This window comes from Carassius gibelio, chromosome A13 (genome assembly GCF_023724105.1).
Source record: "Carassius gibelio isolate Cgi1373 ecotype wild population from Czech Republic chromosome A13, carGib1.2-hapl.c, whole genome shotgun sequence".
Taxonomy (NCBI): Eukaryota; Metazoa; Chordata; class Actinopteri; order Cypriniformes; family Cyprinidae; genus Carassius; species Carassius gibelio.
The window spans coordinates 2,174,194-2,197,136 of NC_068383.1; the positions used below are offsets into that span (position 1 = coordinate 2,174,194).

A 22,943-nucleotide genomic window follows, 5' to 3' on the forward strand; every position below is an offset into this window, starting at 1 on the left:
AACCCCTGAACTGATTCAAATGACTCGCGATCCCCAAATATATATATAAAATATATGAAATTTATTTTGATCAGCAAGGATGTGTTAAATTGATAAAAGGTGATAATAAAGATTTATATTTTAAATACAACTTAATTAACACTTTAACTTGTTGGTCAAATAATCCAAAAGAAAGTATCACAGGTTCCAATAAATAAACATGAAGTATCAAAACTGTTTACAATATTGAACAGACTATATAGCCTTGCTTTCATTCAAAAAACACTAAATATTTTATTTTATACGGTGTTGATTAATTGGTAGGCTGTATCCATGCCCTGGGATTTATTATTATTATTATTATTATTTTTGTAATGAATCTATCATTGCATATATGCTCATATAAATATTCTTAATTATTCATGTATATTTGTCTTGCTTAATAAATATAAAACACGAGCAAGATTATCGAATTTCAACACTGATTGCAAATGTAAATCGAAATGTTGTAAGAAATATCACAACTGAGTTATTTACATTTTTGATAAAAGAGTTTGTTTTTGCTCTATTTTGTCATCAAAAGTAGTTCCAAACAAAGTACAAACAGCAGCGATTCGTTACTGAATGAATCGCGTGTTTGAAAGAATCGGTCAAATGAATGACTCAAATGACTCGCTCATTAAGACGCTAATGATTTAGCGCCACCTACCGGCGGTTTTAGTTTCAGATTTAAAAGTATGATTTTGTTTTTCCTTCATGTAGTTTTTCTATTATAGCTAATAAATATTAATAATATGCTCCTTAGATTTTAAGAATCATTCATGTTTACAGCACAATACTCCAGGCATTTATAAAACGTGCAGAAATGGAACACACCAGCATAACTGTAATGAGATGAATAAAACCTTACTCTAAACGTAGAGAAATAACTATTTGCAGCTCCGCTCTGTTCTACAGTCATTCTAGCTGTTGCTTCTGCATCTCTTGCACTGATTCGTGGTTGATTTGTTCGTTCATTTCAAAAGGAAAAAAAGATCAGACCTGAAATAGTAAACATAGTAAACATTACTTACTGTATCAAGAATAGAATAGCAACTTAGAATAGAATAGTAAATGTAAAGCAACTATCAGAAGTAAATCCACTCATGCATGCAATAGATATCATTTTCTCTTCATGAGAACAGCACAAAAAAAACACTCACAGGAGACTGTGGTGTATGAAAGTGTTTATTCACAGAATAGTGAGTGTGATAACCGCACACATAACCGTATATTTGTTCAAAGGTAAAACCCAGTGACCTGTCATACATCACATACGTGAGATCTAATCTGAATTCACGATTTCAGAGGCATCTGAACATCAAGTGGTGGATCGGTCTGTAATCCTGCTCATGATAAACACCAGTCACGAAAACCAATTCAAAAGAATTATAATTTTCTTGAAGCAATGTATTTGCTTTGATTTCGTGGTGAAATAAGACCTTGTTTAAACATTAAATATTTGTTTAAAGCTGTCATTTATAACGAAACGAGCATCATCTGTCCACCGTTAGATGCCAATTACAGCCAAGTACAGTTTAATCTCAGAGCAGAGTTATTGTTTCGAAGCCCCGCCCCCGGGCTCTCTCGATTGGCTGGCCGAAGCTCCGCCCCCGGGCTCTTTATACATGCGACTCAGATGCTGCAGCAGAGCCTCTAGCTCTGGATTCCCTCCGAGCTCCGTGATCAAGCGATAGGCTTCAGCTTCCAGATCCAGCAGCGTCTGACGGGTGTAAGCGAACGAGCCCACCTTCTCCAGATAATCCACGCAGTAGCGCTTGATATCCACGTTCTCCGTGCGCTGCCGGAGGATGTTCTGCACCTGCGTGCTCTCGGGATGCGACCAGATGGCGTGTATAGTGGGGAAGGAGAACTTGCCCTCCGTCAGATCCTCGCAGAAACTCTTGTTTTCGCTGTACTCTGTCGAGTTCAGGTTGGCGTAGTCATCCCGGATCTGGAAGAAGAGCCCCAGGGTGTCTAAAAGCGGCTTTAGGTCTGTTTTCCAGTGGGAGAAGAGCTGCATGAGGCCCACGGCGAGGCCGAAGAGGCCGCCGGTCTTCTGCAGCACCATCCTGCGGTACTCATCCTCGCTGGGGCAGGTGTAGGTGTCTCTCCAGTGGATGTCCAGACCCTGACCGCGGTGCAGCTCCAGCAGCTGACGGGTGAAGACGTGCACGGCCTCGGGGTGCTCCAGCGTCAGCACCTTCTCCAGACCCAGGAAGTAGACGTAGTTGGCGGAGTTGATGACAGACGGCACGCCGTAGATGCTGTGGGCCACCGGGAAACCGCGCCGCAGATTAGAGCTGTCTTCAATGTCATCGATCAGCAGACTGGCGTTGTGCAGCATCTCCGTCACCTCGATGATCACCTGCCGAGACAAATATAAGATCATTATGAAAACCAGATCACCGATATTCAGTCTAAAGTCAACTCATGCACACATGCATTTAGCAGATTCAAGCTGGATAATAATACTTCACACTGCAGTATATTATCTAAAAATTGCATTGCACTTGTATTGTGAACAGACAAGTTATGTCCAACTTTATCCTCATATATACGGTACACTGACATAAAGTGAGATATATATTCTCCATATCAGATCTCAAATGCCTGATTTTATTTTAGTTTAAATTAAAATGATAATTTTAAAATATTACTGTCTTAATAAATATAGGCCAATTTAAAAACTAAAATTATAACTTTTTATATGCAACAGTAACCCAATCTTAATATGAAGGTCCAATGCTTGAAAAACAGTGAGATGATTTGTAATCATACAATTTATATAATTAATCATTGTGCTAATTCATTATGTATAATAACTACAACTACAAAATATAATTATGCATTCAAATTACTTTTAATCAATTAAAATTATATTGATTATACTGTTATAATTGTCACTTGTGCTCACTTAAATTCATACTTTATAATAAAATGGATATTATGATAATTACATCAATACTATACAAATAACATTCAATTAGGATATTAAAATATTTAATATAATTGCACTTTACATCACTTTTAATATATATATTTTCATAAATTAATACTATTAGAATTACATGTATTAAAATAATAATAAACAGCCTAAATATACACATGCACAGGTGTGCAAATATGGAAAGTTCAGTTAAAACCTAAAATAAGCATTCTGCTCTTAACATCAGGGATGTGGATGAAGTGAAGTGTATTCTGAAGCAAGTGTGTCTTGTTTATTTAATTTGTGTATTAATAACTTTGTGCCATAGTGTATGATCTGTACTGTATCTTCACTCTGCTGAAAAGGTGGATGTAAACAGAGGCTGAGAGACGCACTGTAATGGATGTGATGACCAGCAGGGGGCAGCAGCTGCTCACACTGCACTAGATAGTGTTTACCATCAGGGTGTGTCTGAATGCACACTCATATCTTGAGTTTTTAGTCAAACTCTGCCCAGATGCATCATGCCCCTAGATTTTCAAAGATGCCACGTGCATAACTGCATCTTTGATGTATTAATAGCTTGCACTGTAGGTAAACAATGCTTGACTAAAACTACAGAAGGTTTCAGTTTTGTCACCCACAAATACTAATAAAAATAGTAAATGAACATACTTTCCAAAAGGCCAACAATTCACTAAAAATGTTTTTTTTTTTTTTGTCTTATGAAGTATTCTAATTTGTTGAGAATTGATGGGTTTTTGTTAAATGTGAGCCAAAATCATCACAATTAAAAGAACCAAAGACTTGATCTACTTCAGTCTGTGTGCACTGAGTTTAATACACAAGTTTCACAATTTGAGTTGAATTACTGAAATAAATGAACTTTTCCACAACAACCTAATTTGAGATGCAGCTGTATAATACTCTTAAAGAACATGAGATACTAATAAAGAGATTGAAAATAATTATTTAAAATTTCAAAAACAGTAAATTTTAATCACAACTATAAATTAACTTCAAAATATTCTTAAATCTAGAAAAGAAAAATCAAAAACATTAATAAATGTAGACCAATATAAATAATAGTACATTAATACTATTAGAATTATATTTTAATCAATTAAAATAATAAAATATTATATCATAAACTCAATGCATGCCAACTGAAAAGTTATTTTATGCAATTAATTTTATAATTTATAATACTAATTTTACTAATTAAATAATACTAAAATACTACATTAATACTATTAGAATTACTTGAATCAATCAAATAACTGTATCAATGTTAAACAAAGTCAGTGTAGGACAATTTAAATGTTCTTATTGCAATTTTATAATAATTAAATATACTAACTAATCATTAAAATGCTAAACTAATACTATGATAAAAATGAATTCTTAAAGTAATAAAATAATATTGTTAAATGGTCAGTGTTGGTCAACTGAAAAGTTATTTTAATGCAATTTTGTAATATAATTTAAAATGTTAATTTTAATCATTAAAGACCTACATTTTAAACTATTAGTTACATTGTAATCAATCAACTAAAATAAAATACTATAATAAAACATTCAATGTAGACCAATTTAAAAGTTTGGTTTTTGCAAATCATTTAAATAATTAAAACACTACATTAATACTATTACACTTGACAAAATGATAAATGCAAAAATATTTGTTTTTGCCCCCATTTTTCATGAGCTGAACTCTCATAAGACTTTTTCTATGTACACAAAAGGCCCATTTCTCTCAAATAGTGTTCACAAATCTGTCTAAATCTGTGTTAGTGAGCACTCCTCCTTTGCCGAGATAATCCATCCACCTCAGAGGTGTGGCCTATCAAGATGGTGATTAGACAGCATGATTTTTACACAGGTGTGCCTTAGGCTTGCCACAATAAAAGACTTAAGAATCTTCTTAATGTTTTGTGAATCCGGCCCCTGATCTGTTGCATTCATGAGTGTGACTAGAGATTAAGCGCAAGCCGGCTAAAGATCGAGTAAAAAATGTGATGCTTCAAATCAGTTGAGGTGCTATAGTGATTCAATTAGGGGCAGGAGTTTATATGAACGCACGTCTGAGGGGAACTTACTGTCTTCAGAAAAGTTTATAAAAAAAATTTTCCTTTCATCTTGCCTTTGTATTATGCATATTAAAGTTCATAAGAGCAGCGCTGCTTTGTTTACTGCGGTAACCAAGGAAACGCTTAAAGCTCCACCCACAGCGGTGCTCATAAGTGCTTTGTTTACAGCGGTAACCAAGGAAACGCTTTAAGCTCCACCTGCTGCAACGTTCACAAGTGCTTTGTTTACAGCGGTAACCAAGGAAACGCTTAAAGCTCCACTCACAGCGGTACTCGTACGTGCTTTGTTTACAGCGGTAACCAAGGAAACGCTTAAAGCTCTATTCACAGCGGTACTCTGTACGTGCTTTGTTTACAGCGGTAACCAAGGAAACGCTTTAAGCTCCACCTGCTGCAACGTTCACAAGTGCTTTGTTTACAGCGGTAACCAAGGAAACGCTTTACGATCCACCCGCAGCTGTGCTCATAAGTGCTTTGTTTTAGGGCTGCAACTAACGATTATTTTGATAATCGATTAATCTGTCGATTATTTTTACGATTAATCGATTAATCGGTTTATGTACTTATATTTTAGTTTTTTCCATTTTTTCCCCAAGTAAATTATTAATAAAGGGTCTTTATCATTCAGCATAGATTTTTAAGAGATTTTAACCATTTTGCATTGTCATATCCTCATCAAAAATATACCTGGAGTTGTTTTATTATGTTAGTTATCCTTTGTCGAACTCTTCTGCAATCAAAACACTGACCCATACTCTAGCAAACTTCACAAGGAGATTTCAAATATTGTTTTCACCATGGCAGTCCTTAGAGCTCCTAAAGTAGTTTAACATCCCAAACAAAGCTTAAGGAATCTTTGAGAACATATTTTCACGAAGTATAAGGATAAAACAGAATAAAATTGCAGTGCATTGTATTTTATTATTTACTGGGAAAAAGCTTTATAGCTTATGCTGTGAAATTGTAAACAATCCTTCGAAAAAAAGTGCCAATGGCATGAAACCTGAATGGAACTCACAATTTAAAGTAAAATCCATCAGAAGGTTGTCCAGAAAAAAAAAAATTGGGACACACACAAAAAACCTGCTGTGTGAAAAAGAGCAGTGAATACTTAGAAAAGAAGTGCATTTTAAATATACTCAAACATTTACCTCTCTCATTCAGTCATAATTAGGCTGCAAGTCTGAATTATGAACTGGTAAACGACAAACTGATCACATAACATGTTTGTAAAGCTTTAAATGTTAACTGTTAAAAAGCAATGTTATCAGCTTTTACGACTAAACATTTGCAAACAACCTTGTACTGGAGAATCTGCACAAATAAAATTCTTAGGGGCCGTTCACATATCGCACCTAAAAACGCGTGGAAAACGCTAGTCGCGCCGCTTTCTCCTTCTTTCCAAAGCGCTCGGGCAGAAGCGCCCCTGAGGCGTCTGCCTTTGCTAAGCAACCATGACGTGCTCTCTCCATGACGTGCCCTCTCCATAGCCCCTTTCACACTGCCATTCCGGCAAATACAGGGGTTAAGTGTTCCTGTAATTGTTCCCTGGTCGCTAGATTTGGCACTTTCACACTGCCAGTGATGACCCGGTATATGTGCGTGCTTTCACACACAACCCTTGAAGATCCCGTAACGACACGTGACATCAGCGCGTGACGTGTAATGTAAGAGTCGACAACGCTTGGCACGTTATACTTTCACTGAAGCAAGCAAACGATCTCCGCGTCAGCGCGGAAAGTGAGGAACTAACTGATCTCTGCTTCATTACAGTTTGCACATATGTTTTCGTCGCGAACGTTGATCTTCCTTCAAAACAGCCGGTAAAAAAGTCGCGCGATAACGCGCGTCATCACTTCGATACCGAATTAGATCTGGCTTTTGTTCACACAGCGCTCGTTCCGGATCGATTACCGCAATGTTACTATGTCCCCGACCCGGGTTCGATTCGGTAATCAATTCCGGGACGTGGTTGCTTTCACACAGAAGGCGACCAGGCAATGTTACGGGAATATTGCGGGTCCGACGTGCAGTGTGAAAGGGGCTCATGAAGACCCGGAAATTTCAGCAAAGAATAAATGGATGCGGTGTGGACGCGCCTGGAAAAACGTGCGCATCGCACCGCGTGCGTCGCGACCGCGTCGCTTCCATTATGAGAGTGCATACTGCGCGCCTACATAGGAAATAACGAACTTGAGCACGCAAAAGACACGATATGTGAACGGCCCCTTAAACAGTTCAGTAGTGCAGAGTTAACAGGTTACTCTTCATTTTGAAGGCTCAAAGTAAAGTACTCCCACTTCCCGCTGAATGCTGCAGAGACGCTGTTCGGGAAGCACGTGACATAAAACGAGGCCAGCTATTGGCTATTCGCTACTTCACCTGCTGTACTGGCTGAGTAAAACCTCCGGTGGCTCATTACTGCCACACTTTGGTCACCGCAGATTTGAAATATGCACGAAATGAGCCGCTCATGGCAAATAAAATTTATTTAACGACGAATCGATTACTAAATTAGTTGACAACTATTTTAATAATCGATTTTAATCGATTAAATCGATTCGTTGTTTCAGCTCTACTTTGTTTACAGCAGTAACCAAGGAAACACTTTAGGCTCCACCTGCTGCAACATTCACAAGTGCTTTGTTTACAGCAGTAACCTAGGAAACGCTTTAAGCTCCACCTGCTGGCAGAGAGTGAACCTGCGTCTGGTTCAGCTCGTCTGCTGTTTCAGTTTCATGTAGATATTGTTTTATGTATAGTTTCACAAAACTGAAGTCAAACCATTCTGTTTTTGCTTCATATTTCCAAATTATACAATCTAATTTAGCTTAAAAACGGTTCATGTTGAATGTATGCGGCATCTTTGTTTGGATCATCATTAAAATGCAGTGGTTTCCTCTCATTTTAAACGAAAAGAGCACAGACCAAGCCTTATTTTGTTTATATGAAGATATTTATTTAGTGTTACTTATTTTACGTGGAGCTTGTTTTTAAATTTCAAATAAGTTTAGTCATTTATATTATTTTTAAATTGCCATTCAGCTGATGCTTTTATCCAAAACGACTAACAAATGAGGACAACAGAAGCAAGTTTTAGGTTTTAATGTAATTCTATATACATAATCTTACATTTAGGCCTAAATATTTTTTGAGTGATATTTGCTGTGAAACAGGCCCAGGAGTTGATTTTCTTCAGGTCTACAGTTCAAAAAGAGCATTTAGATGAAGTATTGTACTTTTATGGGTTTAAACCGAGACGGTCTTGATCTTTACTTTGAAAAACACTTCATGTGCTGAAGCGACCAGCAGGGTGCGTCAGCGCTGGCATCCGCTTCAAACATGGTGTGTGTAGCGAAAGAAAAACTTCCAGAGGAAAGACAGACATGGAAGATTTCAGAGACTGTAGAACTGCTGAGCGTTTGACCTTAAGAGAAGATCAGATGCTCTCGCAGCGGAGTTAAAGCACATTCACTGTAAACTACAGCTGCATAGTAATGTGCTGGGAGTCCAGCCAGCGTTATGAATCCTGCAAACACACTGCTTAGTTAGATTCTGTCCCTGCAGAGACCCTATAATCTCACACACACACACACACACACACACTCGTCGGATTCACCGGACATCAGTAAGAACAAGCACTGCTTCTTCAGTCTTAAAGCATTTTACAATCAGTAAGATAGAGATCATAACCGTTTTTTTGTCTGCCTTCAAGAAACATTACATCATCCAGCGATGACATCAACAGTGTTTCTGCTTGCTTTCAGATGTCCTGACTGTTTTCCAGATGAACGTTTATATACTTGTAGTGAAATAAGGCAAATACACTGATTAAGAGCAAGATTCTTTTGTAGCGTGAAAGCTAAACAAATTATTACAAATGATTATATATAAAAAACATATCCATCAGAAAATCCAAAGTGTTTCTGTATAAATTATAAATTATTTAAATCGATACAAATAGTTAAACTATGCCATTTTTATATACACAAATATAAAATAAAAAAAATAAAAAAAATAAGTATATTTATAATTTATAGTTTCAGTCTCATACATTTTAACTAACTTCTTACAGCTAGCAATATTTCAACCATGTTTATACAATTTAAATTAATGTAACACTTCACAATGTCACAATTTATGCTGACTGTAAGCAACTAGAAAAAATAATTTTGAAAATTTTGATTTAATTGAACAAATTAAACGATGCTATGGTTTTATATAAATATTTAAATAGTCAAATAAAATAAATATATTAAAAGAATAAATAAATTAAAAAGTACAAATATAAATAAAAATAACCACAAAGTGGTTTATAAATAAGTAATTATTTTTTTTCCAAACGAGAAGTTGTTCCTTTTTGGGGTTAAAAAGAGAAAAAGAAACCACAACAACCTGGACTTGTTTTTGTAAATTTCACCCATTTTTATTTGGTTGTTCTGTCCTCTGCCTGAAGTGTAGTGAACTCCTCGATCCAGTGGATAAATGTTTCTGAACAAACTCACAAGCTGTTTAGATTCACCAGCTTTCCCAAAACAATTCGGGAAAACAGAATTCCAGCTACTTTGAACCCTCTAATCTAAATGCACACAAACACAAGAGAGACTGGGGCAATGCGTCCTCTAAAGATAAATAATGCTCAGCAGGAAACAGTCAGAAAATCAACACTCGTGAGGAAACGGTGACACTCTTCAATGCACCTCTGAATCCTGAGCTGATATCAAAGGCGTTCTTTATATTTATAGATTCAGTGAAACATGAGCTGAAGTGAACGGTGAATGAGAAGCGATCTGTTGGCAGGCGTCAGTGCAGTGTGATGTGGTCACGAGTGATACAGCGGATGCTGACGGTTCAAGAAGAGTTTACAGGGAGATAGATTCATCTGGGAAATAGGAGTAATCATCACTTGACTATCAAGCAGTCCATGAATAGAAAGCATATTAATCATTTAATCAAAGTATCAAATAGTGGTCGACCGATATATCGGCCTTTGCTATATATCGGTCGACCACTATTTGATACTTTGTTATTGTATATTTGTTATTTTTCAAATATCGGTATCGGCCAATTAATTTTTTCTGCTTGACTGCTGTGTTCCAAGCGGGACTTTTATTTTGACGGTGCGGAGAGCAGAAGCGTCTGAGCACATAGGGCTCGCACTCTCTCTCATTCGTTGTCGTCATTAACAGTTCTGTCTAATACGGATAGAATTCGGTCTAATAATCAGATAGAATGGTTAAACAAAGAAATTAATTTATACAGAAAGTATTAATGATTGCTTTTATTTAATTTTACAAATCTTGCAAACTTGGAATCCAGCTGTGAGATCTTGTTAAGTGTGTATTCAGCAAGATCACATGTCATCTAAAGTATTAGCATGTTTCTTTTACACTTATTTTTTTAATCCATTGTCAAATTTTCGAATTTCTTAAATAATAATGATAGTAAAAAAATAATAATATCGGCTTTATATCGGCCCCCTGCTTTCCAAGATATCGGCATCAGCATCGGCTGTCAAAAAACACATATCGGTCGACCAATAGTATTAAATATGAGTGACTAAATGTTTCACACTTGACTTTTGACCAGATATAGATTACTACTTCCATATCCAAAATAAAGACAAACGAATGATCCTCCACTTCGTTAAAAACAAACCAAATGACTTCTGACGGACGTCTTGAAAAAGATTCCCGCCTGCCTTACTGCAAACACAAGCATAAAAAAAATAAAAAGATCTTGCATTATGAACATGAAGCTTGTTGGAAAGATAAAAAATTTAAAGCCCTGTAAAACCAGCCTGATGTAAACAGATCTATAAAGCTACCACTCCATCAGTTAACATCTGGAGAAGATGTTTTTAATGAGTCTATAATCCATAATAACACTTCTTCCAGTGAAAAAGGAGAAAGTGTTATTATGGACTCGCATTTTAGTAAAAAAAATGTTCACTGATGGACTGGAGTGCTGTGGATTACTTGTGAGACTCATTCTGACGGCACCCATTCACTTCAGAGCAAGTGATGCAATGCTACATTTCTCCAAATCTGACGAAGAAACAAACTCATCCTGATCTCGGATTGCCAGTTTTCAGCAAATTTCCATTTTTGGGTTATAAAAACAAACCGATTATCCAATGAGAGAAAACTCACACTTGCTTTTACCATCAACAGCAGATAAATCATAGTGCATGGAACCAAACCTGGAACTGATGCATAAAAATAACAATCACTTAACCCCTTCAGTGACTCTCAAATGATTATCCAATGATTTAAGTATCCTCCTCGCCAACACAACTCAATGCTGTGCTAACAATATGCCATTGACAATATCTAATAATCACTGCAAAGAGTCCTCCTGTGTTAATGGCATTCCTCATGTGTTGGTCAGCGCTACAGATATCTGCAACGCTGGAGAGAAAACAGCTGGATTGCCAAAAAATGAATTGCATTTGGATTTTTCCCACTCAGAGAAAATCCAAGCAGTTTCTGGTTCCCAGCTCTTGCATGTAGAGCCCTGCTCAGAGCACTGTGTGTTGCTGGCGTCAATATAAGAAGGGGTTTAAAGAGATTTCGCCTTTTCATACACACATAACCCACCAAACATTTTCTCTGCTAACAGGCTGCATGTGTTTGATGATCAAAAACGGGTATAAGAAGATATTCAGATCTCATATCTGGTCATCTAAACAATTTTAAAAGGAATTCAATTACATCTGTTGTTGCACATTTAAAAACAACTGTTCGTGCAAACGATAGCTTTGTGTGACAGTCGGACCCACATTTAAGACAATCATTGATGCATTATTATACATTATTAAACTTGCTGAGTCAGAACCAAAGTAGGGGTCAATGTTACAGAAACAAAGCAGTAAATATAAATACTTTCGCACAAATATACCTCGCCTTAAATAACACTCTTCTGTACTAATGGTCCAACTGGGTCAGAAGGAGAAAAGCTCTTACTGCAATGCCATCAAATCTGCCACAAACAGGTGCAAGACGTATTAAGGCTTTTTTTTTTTTTAAATGAACACAAATGTGGGTGAGATTTGAGAGCTGTGGTAAAAGATTATCATTCAAAGACTTAATTTCCATCTGTTCCTCACACAAAGTTAACATACTTTATGACTTAAGCAACCGAGGCATACAGACTCATTTTATGATTTGCTTTACAATAATAATAATGATAATATTACATAGTATTGTATTAATATTAATAATTATATGAAAATATAAAATTATATAAACGTAAACATTGTGTATAATAGTGTTATTTTTTACACCGTATTAACTGTATTACTCTTATCTTTATATAATAGAAAAATATATTAAATATTTTTTAATGTAAAGGTGTATATACAGTATTAATTTCTACACCGCAATAATAATTATAATAATAAATTGCTGTTATTATTACTATTATTATACAAAATTATATAATTTTAAGATTAATTACCAATACTAATATTAATAAATGAGTTTTTTTTTATATTGAGAGAGATTAAAAAAAATTAAAATCATTACAATATTTCAAACTTTAATACAATAATAATAAAAAACTAACACCATTATACAGTAATAACAATTAATGAGAATCACTGGGAATAATGGGGAATTACATAAAAAGATTTATATAATAAATGCAAATAATAACAAAAACTAATTATTATTATTTATTTATATATATATCTTGGATATTTTAGCAAATTTTCTTTATTATTTATTTTGATAAAAAACACAATGACATGAGTGAAAATGACAATAATTCCTGGCAGAACCTTCCTTTAAATGCTTTATTTCTCTCTGCTGTAACACGAGTGCCGTCATGAGCGCCTCGACTCGATCTGAAGGGGCTTGATGTTGTGATGGTTGAAAGCTAAAATATATTTGCTTTGATCATTTTCAGTCTCTGCAATGTCAGTGCAGTGCAGAAACACAACAAGACAAATCAGAAAATAGCCAGATTGCACAAAACAAAAGTTTTGCATGGGAGTTTTAGGCTGCGAGAGCGGCACGGGTCACTGGAGTGCAAACCGGGTGTAGGAATGATCGTGGGCTTTCTGTACGGACCGTAACTATACTAAAAAAAGCCAAAACCTGCCAAGGAGGAATTGGTGATGCAACTACACCACCATGCATCACACAAAGCAACTCTCTCAATTGACAGATATTTAAAAGTGAGCATGCAATCTGATGAAATGACTAGAAATCAATGCTTATGCCGTGCAAATCGAGGTTATGACATCACAACCACCTGACCAATCACATTTACACATCAACATCCTAACAGTGCGTTTACATATAAAAGCTTAAAGGTACAGCAGCGATTCAGAAAATGATCTGATGAATCATGTTAAACATGGGGAGCATGTTGTGTGAGAACATCTCTTCTCTTAATTAGTCAAGTGACACAGTAGGTTAAAAACTGAAATAAAAACCAACACGCATTATGGTAAAAATAACAGAAACCTCAGATGGCAGAGAGAAGATACGGTGAGGAACAGACACTATCGAAACTAAACCAGTCGATAACATCCACAGAGCTGTGGACGCCTGTCTAAATCAAACTAAATCAAATAAAAGAATAAACAATGAATGAATCAAATTATATCAAATCTATAAATAAACAAAATAAAAATTAAAAAATAGAATAAAAATCACACAAAATATAAAAAATCTAATTATATAAAATCTATAAATAAAACAAATAAACAAAATAAAAATGTAAAAATATAATAAAAATCACACAAAATATAAAAAAGGGTAATGACAACTTTTTATTCTCTATTCTTTGCGCAGAATTTAGTTTTACCTTTATGAGAAACAAGTATGAATTGAGCAAGTGGCAGTTACCTTTTACTTAAATCTTAAACTGAACAGATGTCACACCTCCAAAAAATAAATCATATTACAATATTTTGTAATATAAATTAAAATATAAAAAAAATTAAACCACAACAACACAAAAATAAGTAATGAAAGTCTAATGAAGATCATTGAGAAAAGGAGAATTTTAAAAACTGCAACAAATAATTATATAATGTATATAAATGTTGCTTTGGATATAAATTATTTAGATGATTCAGTGTTTGATAAAAACATCTGCTAAATGCATAAATGAAAACTAGCTTTCAATAACTAATATGAACGGTGGAATGGGGTGAAAATGTTTTTTATTGGGATTCATGAACTGCTAAATAATCACATTACAATAGAGAGGATTTCATGAACTACAGCCGAATTCAAAGAACTTTGTTTCTCATCTCTCACTCTCTTATTAAACTCTGAGACACTTTACCTGAAGCTTGTCCTCTGGGACGTTGAGCCAGTGGTTGAATGCTTGCGAGAGTTTCGTTCGGACTTGTTTTCCTGTCAAAACAGAGAAAATAGTTTCTTGTAGTGAAGCTTTTCAACAACAGGAAAATAAAAAGATTTGAAAAAGGCATTTCTTACTCCTTTCTGGCAAAAAAATCTGCACCCAGACAAGCTGAGAGGAATATTAATATATGTTTATCTATAGATATACAACATACAAACTGAAACCCAAAGATAATTGCAAAAAAATCTTTTTTTAAAGTTAATTGAACTGTAATTGAACTGTAATTGAACTGTTTCCTGAAATATCAAATAAAACAGAACTTGCATTTTATAAATTATTTCAGCTAGTTTGAAGTACTAAAATAAACTAAATGTACTAAAAACAAATCAATAAATAATGTAGACATAATAATTAAAAAATGATTTTAATGATTTTCAATTCCTGATAAATTGTATCAACAAAATTCCAACAGTTACCTTACTGACTTTGATAATTGAATAAATAAATTAAATTACAAATAAATAACCAATTTATTATTTTTACTTATTGTAATTTTTATTACATCTTATCAATTAATACAAATAAAATGAGTCATTCATTATTTATTTATTCTTTTTAAATTTGACTTTTGTATTAAACTTTTACAGTTATATTACTTATTTGGTTATACAAACTGAACTTGTAATGTATTTATTGTAATTAAATTTTCTAAATGTAATATTACAAAAAAAAAATAAAGATTTAAAATAAAAATGTTGAAATTATTAGAATTGAAAAAATTCACTATAATATAATAATGATTTAGTTACATTAGTTACACAGTTACATTATTGATTTTGGTTATAAAAACAATTTATTTGTAATATATTTTATTATGTATTTAAAAAAAGGTAATTACATTTTTACAATTATAAAATTTCACGATAATATAGTAACAATTTCAGAGTTACATTAATTGACTTATAATTTTTATTAAATTAAATTTTTACAAATAAAATGACAATTTAAAATTAAGTCACTTATTTTTTTTAAATAAACTATAATAATATAGTAACATTTTCACAGTATACATTACTTATTTAGTTATACAAATTAAAAATTGTAATTTAATTTATTGTAAAATAACTAAAAATCTTTTTTTTTATTGAAAAACTTTACACTATAGTAATTTATAATAGTAATTTATATTTTTAATAGTGATTGAATGGTGACAATTGACTGGCTATAAAATGTATAATAGATTTTATTTTACTTAAAAATAAAGAATGTAAATTATTTTATTTTAAATAATTTTTTTAATGGAAAAGCTTTTTATAATATAGTAACCATTCCTCTAAAGCAGTGGGAATAACTAAAAGAAAGAAAGAAACCAATACCAAGAGTAACCGTCTGGATCATTGCATTAATGAGAAATTCCAATTCTATTGATTCTGGGGTGAAATGTGACCTGGACTTGTTTTAATGAGATTCACCCATTTAACTGTGAGTTAATGACCTCCTGGCAGTCTCTCTCGATCTCTTCACATGTCTGTTTTCTACTGTCGAGTTTCAGTTCCTCTGTGATTACTTCCCTGACCTCTGCAAAACTAGCCCAGAGGAGCCGGGTCTGCTCGTACTGTCACGAAACATCATTAACATTGCAAGAGGACAAGTTTCTCCTCGAGCTCTCAGACCGAATATTAGAAAAACTCCTTCAGTCAGCAGCGGTTTACTGTGAATACAGTTTAAACACTAAGACCAGCATAGAGATGTGGAGGAGAAGGTTTAATTCTGCAAAATAGGAAATGCATGTAGAGCTAAATTTACATTTCTGTCACTGACAACTTTAACAATGCTTTAAGAATGTCATTAAAAAAAAAAAAAAAAAATTCAGTTTCAATTAAAGTATTTAGACAGGACTATTACAGTTCTATAAAACTAAATCTTAAACCATACAAAAAAAAAAAACTATAATAATAGTAGTAGTAGTAGTAGTAGTAGTAATAATAATAATAATAATAATAGACCTTTTCAGTTAGTCCCTAAAACTAAAAAAAAAAAGTGAAAGAGTTATTGTGGTTAAAAGTAAATAAAAAAACAAAAACATTAAAAACGTTAAAATATGAAAAATCCTAGTTATTATTTAAGCTATTTTGAAGTACTAAAATAACTACGACTTAATAAATGAAAACTAATACATAAAAATTAATAAACACTGAAAAATGTTTTAATGACAAACACAAACTAAAAAAGTGAAAACAGAATATAAAACTAAATTCCACGGTATCTTAAGAAGTTTTTAATCAAAACATTTAAAGTTAAATAAAACCATAAAAACGTTTTCATTACTTGAAATAAACGTTAATTGAAAATGAAAAGACTAAATCCTTAAACATTTTATTTGAGCTATTTTGAAGTGTTATAATTAAAAAGAAAACTATATGTAAAAAAATAATAAATTAAACAAAATATTAAAAATGACAAATATATACTAAATCACTAACTAAAATTAAACTGAAAATGGAACATATACAAATAAAATCTAATTCAAAATATTAACAAAAACTATTACTATATCAATGATACTAAAATAACACTGGACAGTAAAGTACAACAATACTGAAAAATGACAACATGAACTCACAAAAAGACTATAATTAAGCCTACATCATAGTAACGCATCATACGAGACAGTGCACAACCTCTAAAAAGATAAGACGACTCGTGTCTAAAAAAGCACTGACAAGTCATGAGGAACAAAACCTTTAACATCAAACATGACTCTTACGAATCTCATATTTGTCCTTTCTCTAATCCCTCGGTTTACAACATGCTTCATGAAGCGACAGCAGGAGCAGCTAATAATAGACACATGATATATTGTCATTTATTGTGCATTGTGCTGACTGTAGACCTCCTGTTTGACTGCAGCTGAGCTCCTGTGATGATGCTTCTGTTACTAAATGACATGAAATGTCAAGCAGCATCCTGCTGAGCTCCACATAAATCACTGTTTATAGGGCTGTAACTATATATCCTGTCACCATACAGTATATCCACAATGAAAAACTGCAACAATGTTTCGCTGATGTTTAGACAGATTTAATTTGCCACTCATTTGAGCTTCCATGTTAATAACTAATAAACGGAGAAAAGAAAATGCATTATCATATTTATGTATTATTTACAAATTTATCATATGTATTGAATCATGGCACATAAATATGGTAAACACAGAAGGTCACAGATTATTATTAAACAATTGAAAAACAAAATGCATCATTAAATAAAATGCATTACAAATATTGAACATGGTGCATAAAATATGGTAAACCCAGGTCACACATTCGAGATTCAATGTTAATTACTACTACTAGATGAAAATAAAATTCATTATGTCATATAATAAAGTTTGTCGATTTAATGAATATATAATATTTTATTTATTTAAATAACATTTACCATGATGGATGGATGCACTTTATTGGACTATTGAAAAATAACACCCATTCACTTCCATTATAAATCTTGGAAGAGCCAGGACATTCATAAATACAACTTCGACTGGATTTGTCTGAGAGAAGAAAGTCATATACTCATTTTGAAATGTATGCCAAAAAAACTACTAAAACTGATCTTATTCTTCATTTTGCATATTCAAGACGGCTTGAATGGTGTCTCAAACTTTCAGACAACAAACTAAAATGCAGTCTATTTCCATTCCTGAGTACGTTTGTCCTCGTGTTCCACAGAAGAAAGCCACAGCTTCTGAATGACATGGTGGTGAGTAAATGAATTTGTATTGTGTGTGATTTATTCCTTCAGCACCACTGTACTCAACATGCAGCCAAAAATGAATGCGTAATGCCCTACAGATGCTTTCTTACCTGGCAGCTGTAACAAGTACTTGTACGGTTCCAGAAGAATCCTTTCAGAAGTTGCTCTTTCGTCTCCGTCCATGTCTCTGTTTCTACAAAGAAACCTGCTGAGAGAGAAGAAGAGCGCGAGAGTACAAACACAGCTTACACAGAAGGTGACAGCTCAGGATTTTCTCTTCTATCTAAACAGCCAATTATTTCTGGCCGAGTTGTCATTGATTTGTTTTACTTTCTAGAAAACTGCTAACATTATGTGCACGGTGTCGGGAAGCTTTGGGGTTTTCCCACAGTAAGCAGGGCTTCATTTGTTCCAGAACAAACCTATTTTAGTACATCTCAATTTAAATAAATCTTGCAAGAATTTCGTGAAATCTTCAAGTGTCTACAAAATGTAATATCCATATTTAAATGCACTACTGGGTCAGTAAGGTTTTTTAAACACTCTTCTACTGCTAACCAAGGCTGCATTTATTTGATAAAAAATACAGTAAAAATTCTAAAATATTATTACAATTTAAATAGCGGTTTACTATATGAATACATGTTAAATTGTATTTTATTTCTGTGATGCTCCGCTGTATTTTCAGCATCATTCCTCCAGTCTTCAGTGTCACATGATCTTCAGAAATCATGAAAATATGTTGATTTACTGCTCAAGAAACAACGAACAGCATTTAATTGAAATAGAAACCTTTTGTAAAAGTATTAAAAATTTTTTTTTTTTTTTACTTAATTTTAATAGTAGTGTACATGCATATCTTCATATCATTGATTCCCATGAACTTAACATTTTTACCGGAGACATTAAAGCTTAAATGCATTGAATTATTTGTTTATTTTGATTATTATAACTAAAAATTTAATTATTAATAGAATATTGGTGTGTTTTATTGCCGTTGCTGCCATTATATAAAAGCAATACAACTCAAGTGGCTTATTACTGTATTAATGATGGCTTACTGTTTTGAAATAATAATCCTAATCCTGGCGACCAGATAAAAAGTTGCCATTTCTAAACCATCAGGTGTTTAATTATCATGTCTATTTAATCACTGCATGACTTAACCACCAACCGAAACCAGCACTTGCATTAGTTGGATGATTTATGTGATTCTCATCCCTACTTACAAACTAAAAAATTCACCAAACTGAGCAGAAACATCAGATCTAGAGTAAATTTGACTGGGTCATTGCATTCAATGAGTAATATCTCAGCAGCTGAAGTGACAGTTAACCTGTTAAATGTCACCCCGTCCCGTATACGGGATGCCTACGGGACGCCTACGTTGACTATACTATATTACAATCAAATTTAATCTGATCTTGACAAACTATATATCGTTGGAAAGGTCTAAGACTCCCAAATATATATTATACCAATATTTTTTGTAAAAAATTATGTAGGAAAAGTAATAGATCAATTTATGACAAGAGTGCACCCTCAGAAATCTACATTACAAAAGGAGCTTTGACCTTTGTTTAAAAAAAAAAGACTTCCTCGTTGCCTTTTTCTCTATCACATTTTAGAAATCATCAGAAGTTATATATCACTTGAAAACATAAAATCTCAAAATTCATCCTTCAAAACCCATTTTAAAATCAGACATTACACTACCATGTAAATGGCACATCAAAATCATGTTACAAAATGTTTTCAGTCATGAAATATAAAAATTTAGGTTTGTATCATGCACATTCAAGTCTATCTTCAAAAACGTGAGTGACAGTTATCAAGTTAAACAGTAGATGCAAGTTTAAGCATCAATGGGAACAGTTTATTACAGCATGTCACTGTCATGAAAGTGCAGTGCTTGACTCTTAAACAATTTCACGGACACGATTGACATGATTCTGCAGTCGCATCCCATCACTCAAACATACACGGCCTCTTCTGGGCCTTTTACGCCTCTCCAACTTATGCTTTTGTATATGAAATGTTTGTATGGCTATTTGTAATGCTTTCAAAGTGTTTTTTTACACCAGTCATATATCGGTTATCGGTCTACTTGATCTGGCATAATCGTTATCGGCTCTGAAAAACACATGTCGGTCAAATTTTCTGAGATAAAACTAAACAACTAGGGATGGGAACTGTTTAGATTTTATCGATACCGATACAGTTATCGATACTTTTTTGGTGCAAAAAGATATTAAGTTGTTATTTTATTACTGCTGAACTTTAGCATCTGTATTAGTGTTCTTCAGTCAAGAACAGCGAGTTAATTTTTTCTTTGTGTTTTATTAAATTAATATTAAAGTAACAGTTCACCCAAAAAAAGAAAATTGTGTCATCGTTTACTCACTCTCAAGTTGTTTTAAACCTGAATGAGTTTCTTCTGTTAAACATAAGTTATTTTGAAGAATGTTTGTTTTCATACTACTATTAAAGTCAGTGGGAACCAACAACTGTTTGGTTGTTCAAAATATCTTCTTTTGTGTTTAGCACAAGAGTAAATGCAAATTAATACAAGTTTGGTACAAAATGACTGAGTAAATAATGACAGAATTGAAATTTTTGGGTGAACTATCCCTTTAATGACAAGCTGCAGTATGTTTAGTACTGTCCCTTTAAGAGATGCACGCACCATTTCTCTCTTACCTGTTTAAGACATAATTAACTGTGTTTATATGCAATCCTTGTGCGTTTTTGACAATATTAGCACAATCACTGTAGCACATCCGCATGGATATCACACACACGTCGAGCAAACGTCGGCCACATAATTCAGTGAAGGGAAAAGACGAGCAGCAGCTTCTAATTCGTCGTTAACATGGAAGTATACAGAGATGAAACAATGCAAGTATCGATAACAGTATCGTTTGTCCTGAAGCTTATCGGTACTTCGGTATCGACCAAATTATGTACCGGTCCCAAAAATTACAGATTCTGTGTATCCATCCCTATCTTTAACTGCTGGTTTGGGGCCCAAAAATTGGTCACAGTTCGGTTATGATAAGGTCAAAGATGGCATGGAAGAAACTAACAAACTAACCATGAAATCGTCCAGTTAAAATTCCAGAAAATCTACATTTCAATACAGAGAGAAAATAAATGTTGTCTTGACTCCCTAATCCCTACTATTGAAAAGAGACAAAGCAAACACAAAACACTGGCGAGCAGCTTCTTTGATGCTTTCACTCTCAATACAGAAAAGATCTAGGATGAAAGGAGATGATGCTAGGGTCTAGATCAGAGGAGGTCTTTCCCAAACCACGTTTTAGACATAGAAACAAGATCAGCATCTCAATGTTGTTTTCAGATGGAACTTTCCTCATGCACGTGATGAAAACATAACCAGACGGATCATACTACATGATTCAACAACGGCTCTCCATCCTCAATCCATCAGCTTTCAACACGTGGTTTGGAAGTGAAAGCCATGATGTATTAATAAACACACACTGACACTTCTTTACCAAGGAACGGTGTAACACGTCTTATGTGCTAAATAAAACCGTTTAGCACAAACAAAAAGATGATCTTCATAATCAAACTTGCTTTTATGATGTAATTGTAGCGATTATTTTTAACTAAATATAATATTCCTAGCTAAATTAAACAAACACAAATGTGCAATTATTAATAAACAGTCAACTACAATAACATTTACATGTGCACTTATAATAATAATAAAATAAATTAAAATGACGTCTTTATTATTAATGTTACTATAATTGTACATGTCTGTTATTAATATTTATATTTATAAATGTACATTTTAACAACAAAGTACATTACAATAACAGGTAACTATAACATAACTTGTCTGGTTTTACTTAATATAATTATTACTATTATTGTGAATTTATAATATAATAAAAATAATAATAAATATATAATTTACAAATTAATATTCATAACTAATATATAATAACATAATAATAATAATAATAATATTTAAAACCCCTTTAAATTATCATACATGTACGTATTTATTATTATTATTGTAAATGTACATTTATAACATCAAGTTAATAAATTACAATAACGTGTTATTAAATGTACATTTATATTAATTACACATTTATATTTAATGATACAAAATGTAATGGTAAGAAAAAACAGTCAAATAAAATGCTGCCCCACCCACCTTTCAGATCGATAATCCGCACTTTATCACTTCCGCTTTCGTAATCCAGTACGTCACTCAACCGCTTTCGATTTTTTCCCAGATTTTCCCATACCTCGCTAGCATTAGCCACTTAGCCAAACACGACAATTTGAGTCCACTTCGATTCACAGCTCATTAAATACGCGATCCAAACGGCGAATTATCATCCTTATTCCTGTAATATCTCATTAAATGAATGTCAAATAGATTTTAAGACGCGCCAAAGAGCCTTTAGACGATCTGTCACGTCCGGGTTTGACAGGAAGCTCACTCATCCCTGCTGCTCTCGCTTAAATTTGCTATCGCCATGGAGACCACAGTGCGCAGGCGCGGGAGGTGGGCGGAGCCTAAAGAACACCGCATTTAAATCTAGTAGATTTCTGTTTGGTCTGGAAATATATGATATTTAAATGTATAAAAGACTCGGTTCTCTGATATATATATATATATATACATATATATATATATATATATATATATATATAGATAGATAGATAGATAGATAGATAGATAGATAGATATACTATAGATATATAGATTTTTTTTTTTTTTTTTTTTTTTTTTGGTATGAAAAAAATAAGAGTTTGGAGCTAAATTCAGTTATTATGTATGGGAA

At 33.3% G+C, this 22,943-nt stretch overlaps 1 protein-coding gene across 1 annotated transcript; it reads right to left on the bottom strand.

The window, feature by feature from the left end:
- Positions 1 to 1,193: 1,193 nt before the first annotated feature.
- Positions 1,194 to 22,361, bottom strand: LOC128025864 (geranylgeranyl pyrophosphate synthase-like). The gene is made up of 4 exons (XM_052612434.1): positions 22,307 to 22,361; positions 18,225 to 18,319; positions 14,338 to 14,408; positions 1,194 to 2,386 (listed from the first exon to the last, which is right to left on the bottom strand). The coding sequence occupies exons 2-4, from the start codon at positions 18,295 to 18,297 to the stop codon at positions 1,574 to 1,576; spliced, it is 957 nt and encodes a 318-aa protein (XP_052468394.1). The 5' UTR covers positions 18,298 to 18,319; positions 22,307 to 22,361; the 3' UTR covers positions 1,194 to 1,573.
- Positions 22,362 to 22,943: the final 582 nt, after the last annotated feature.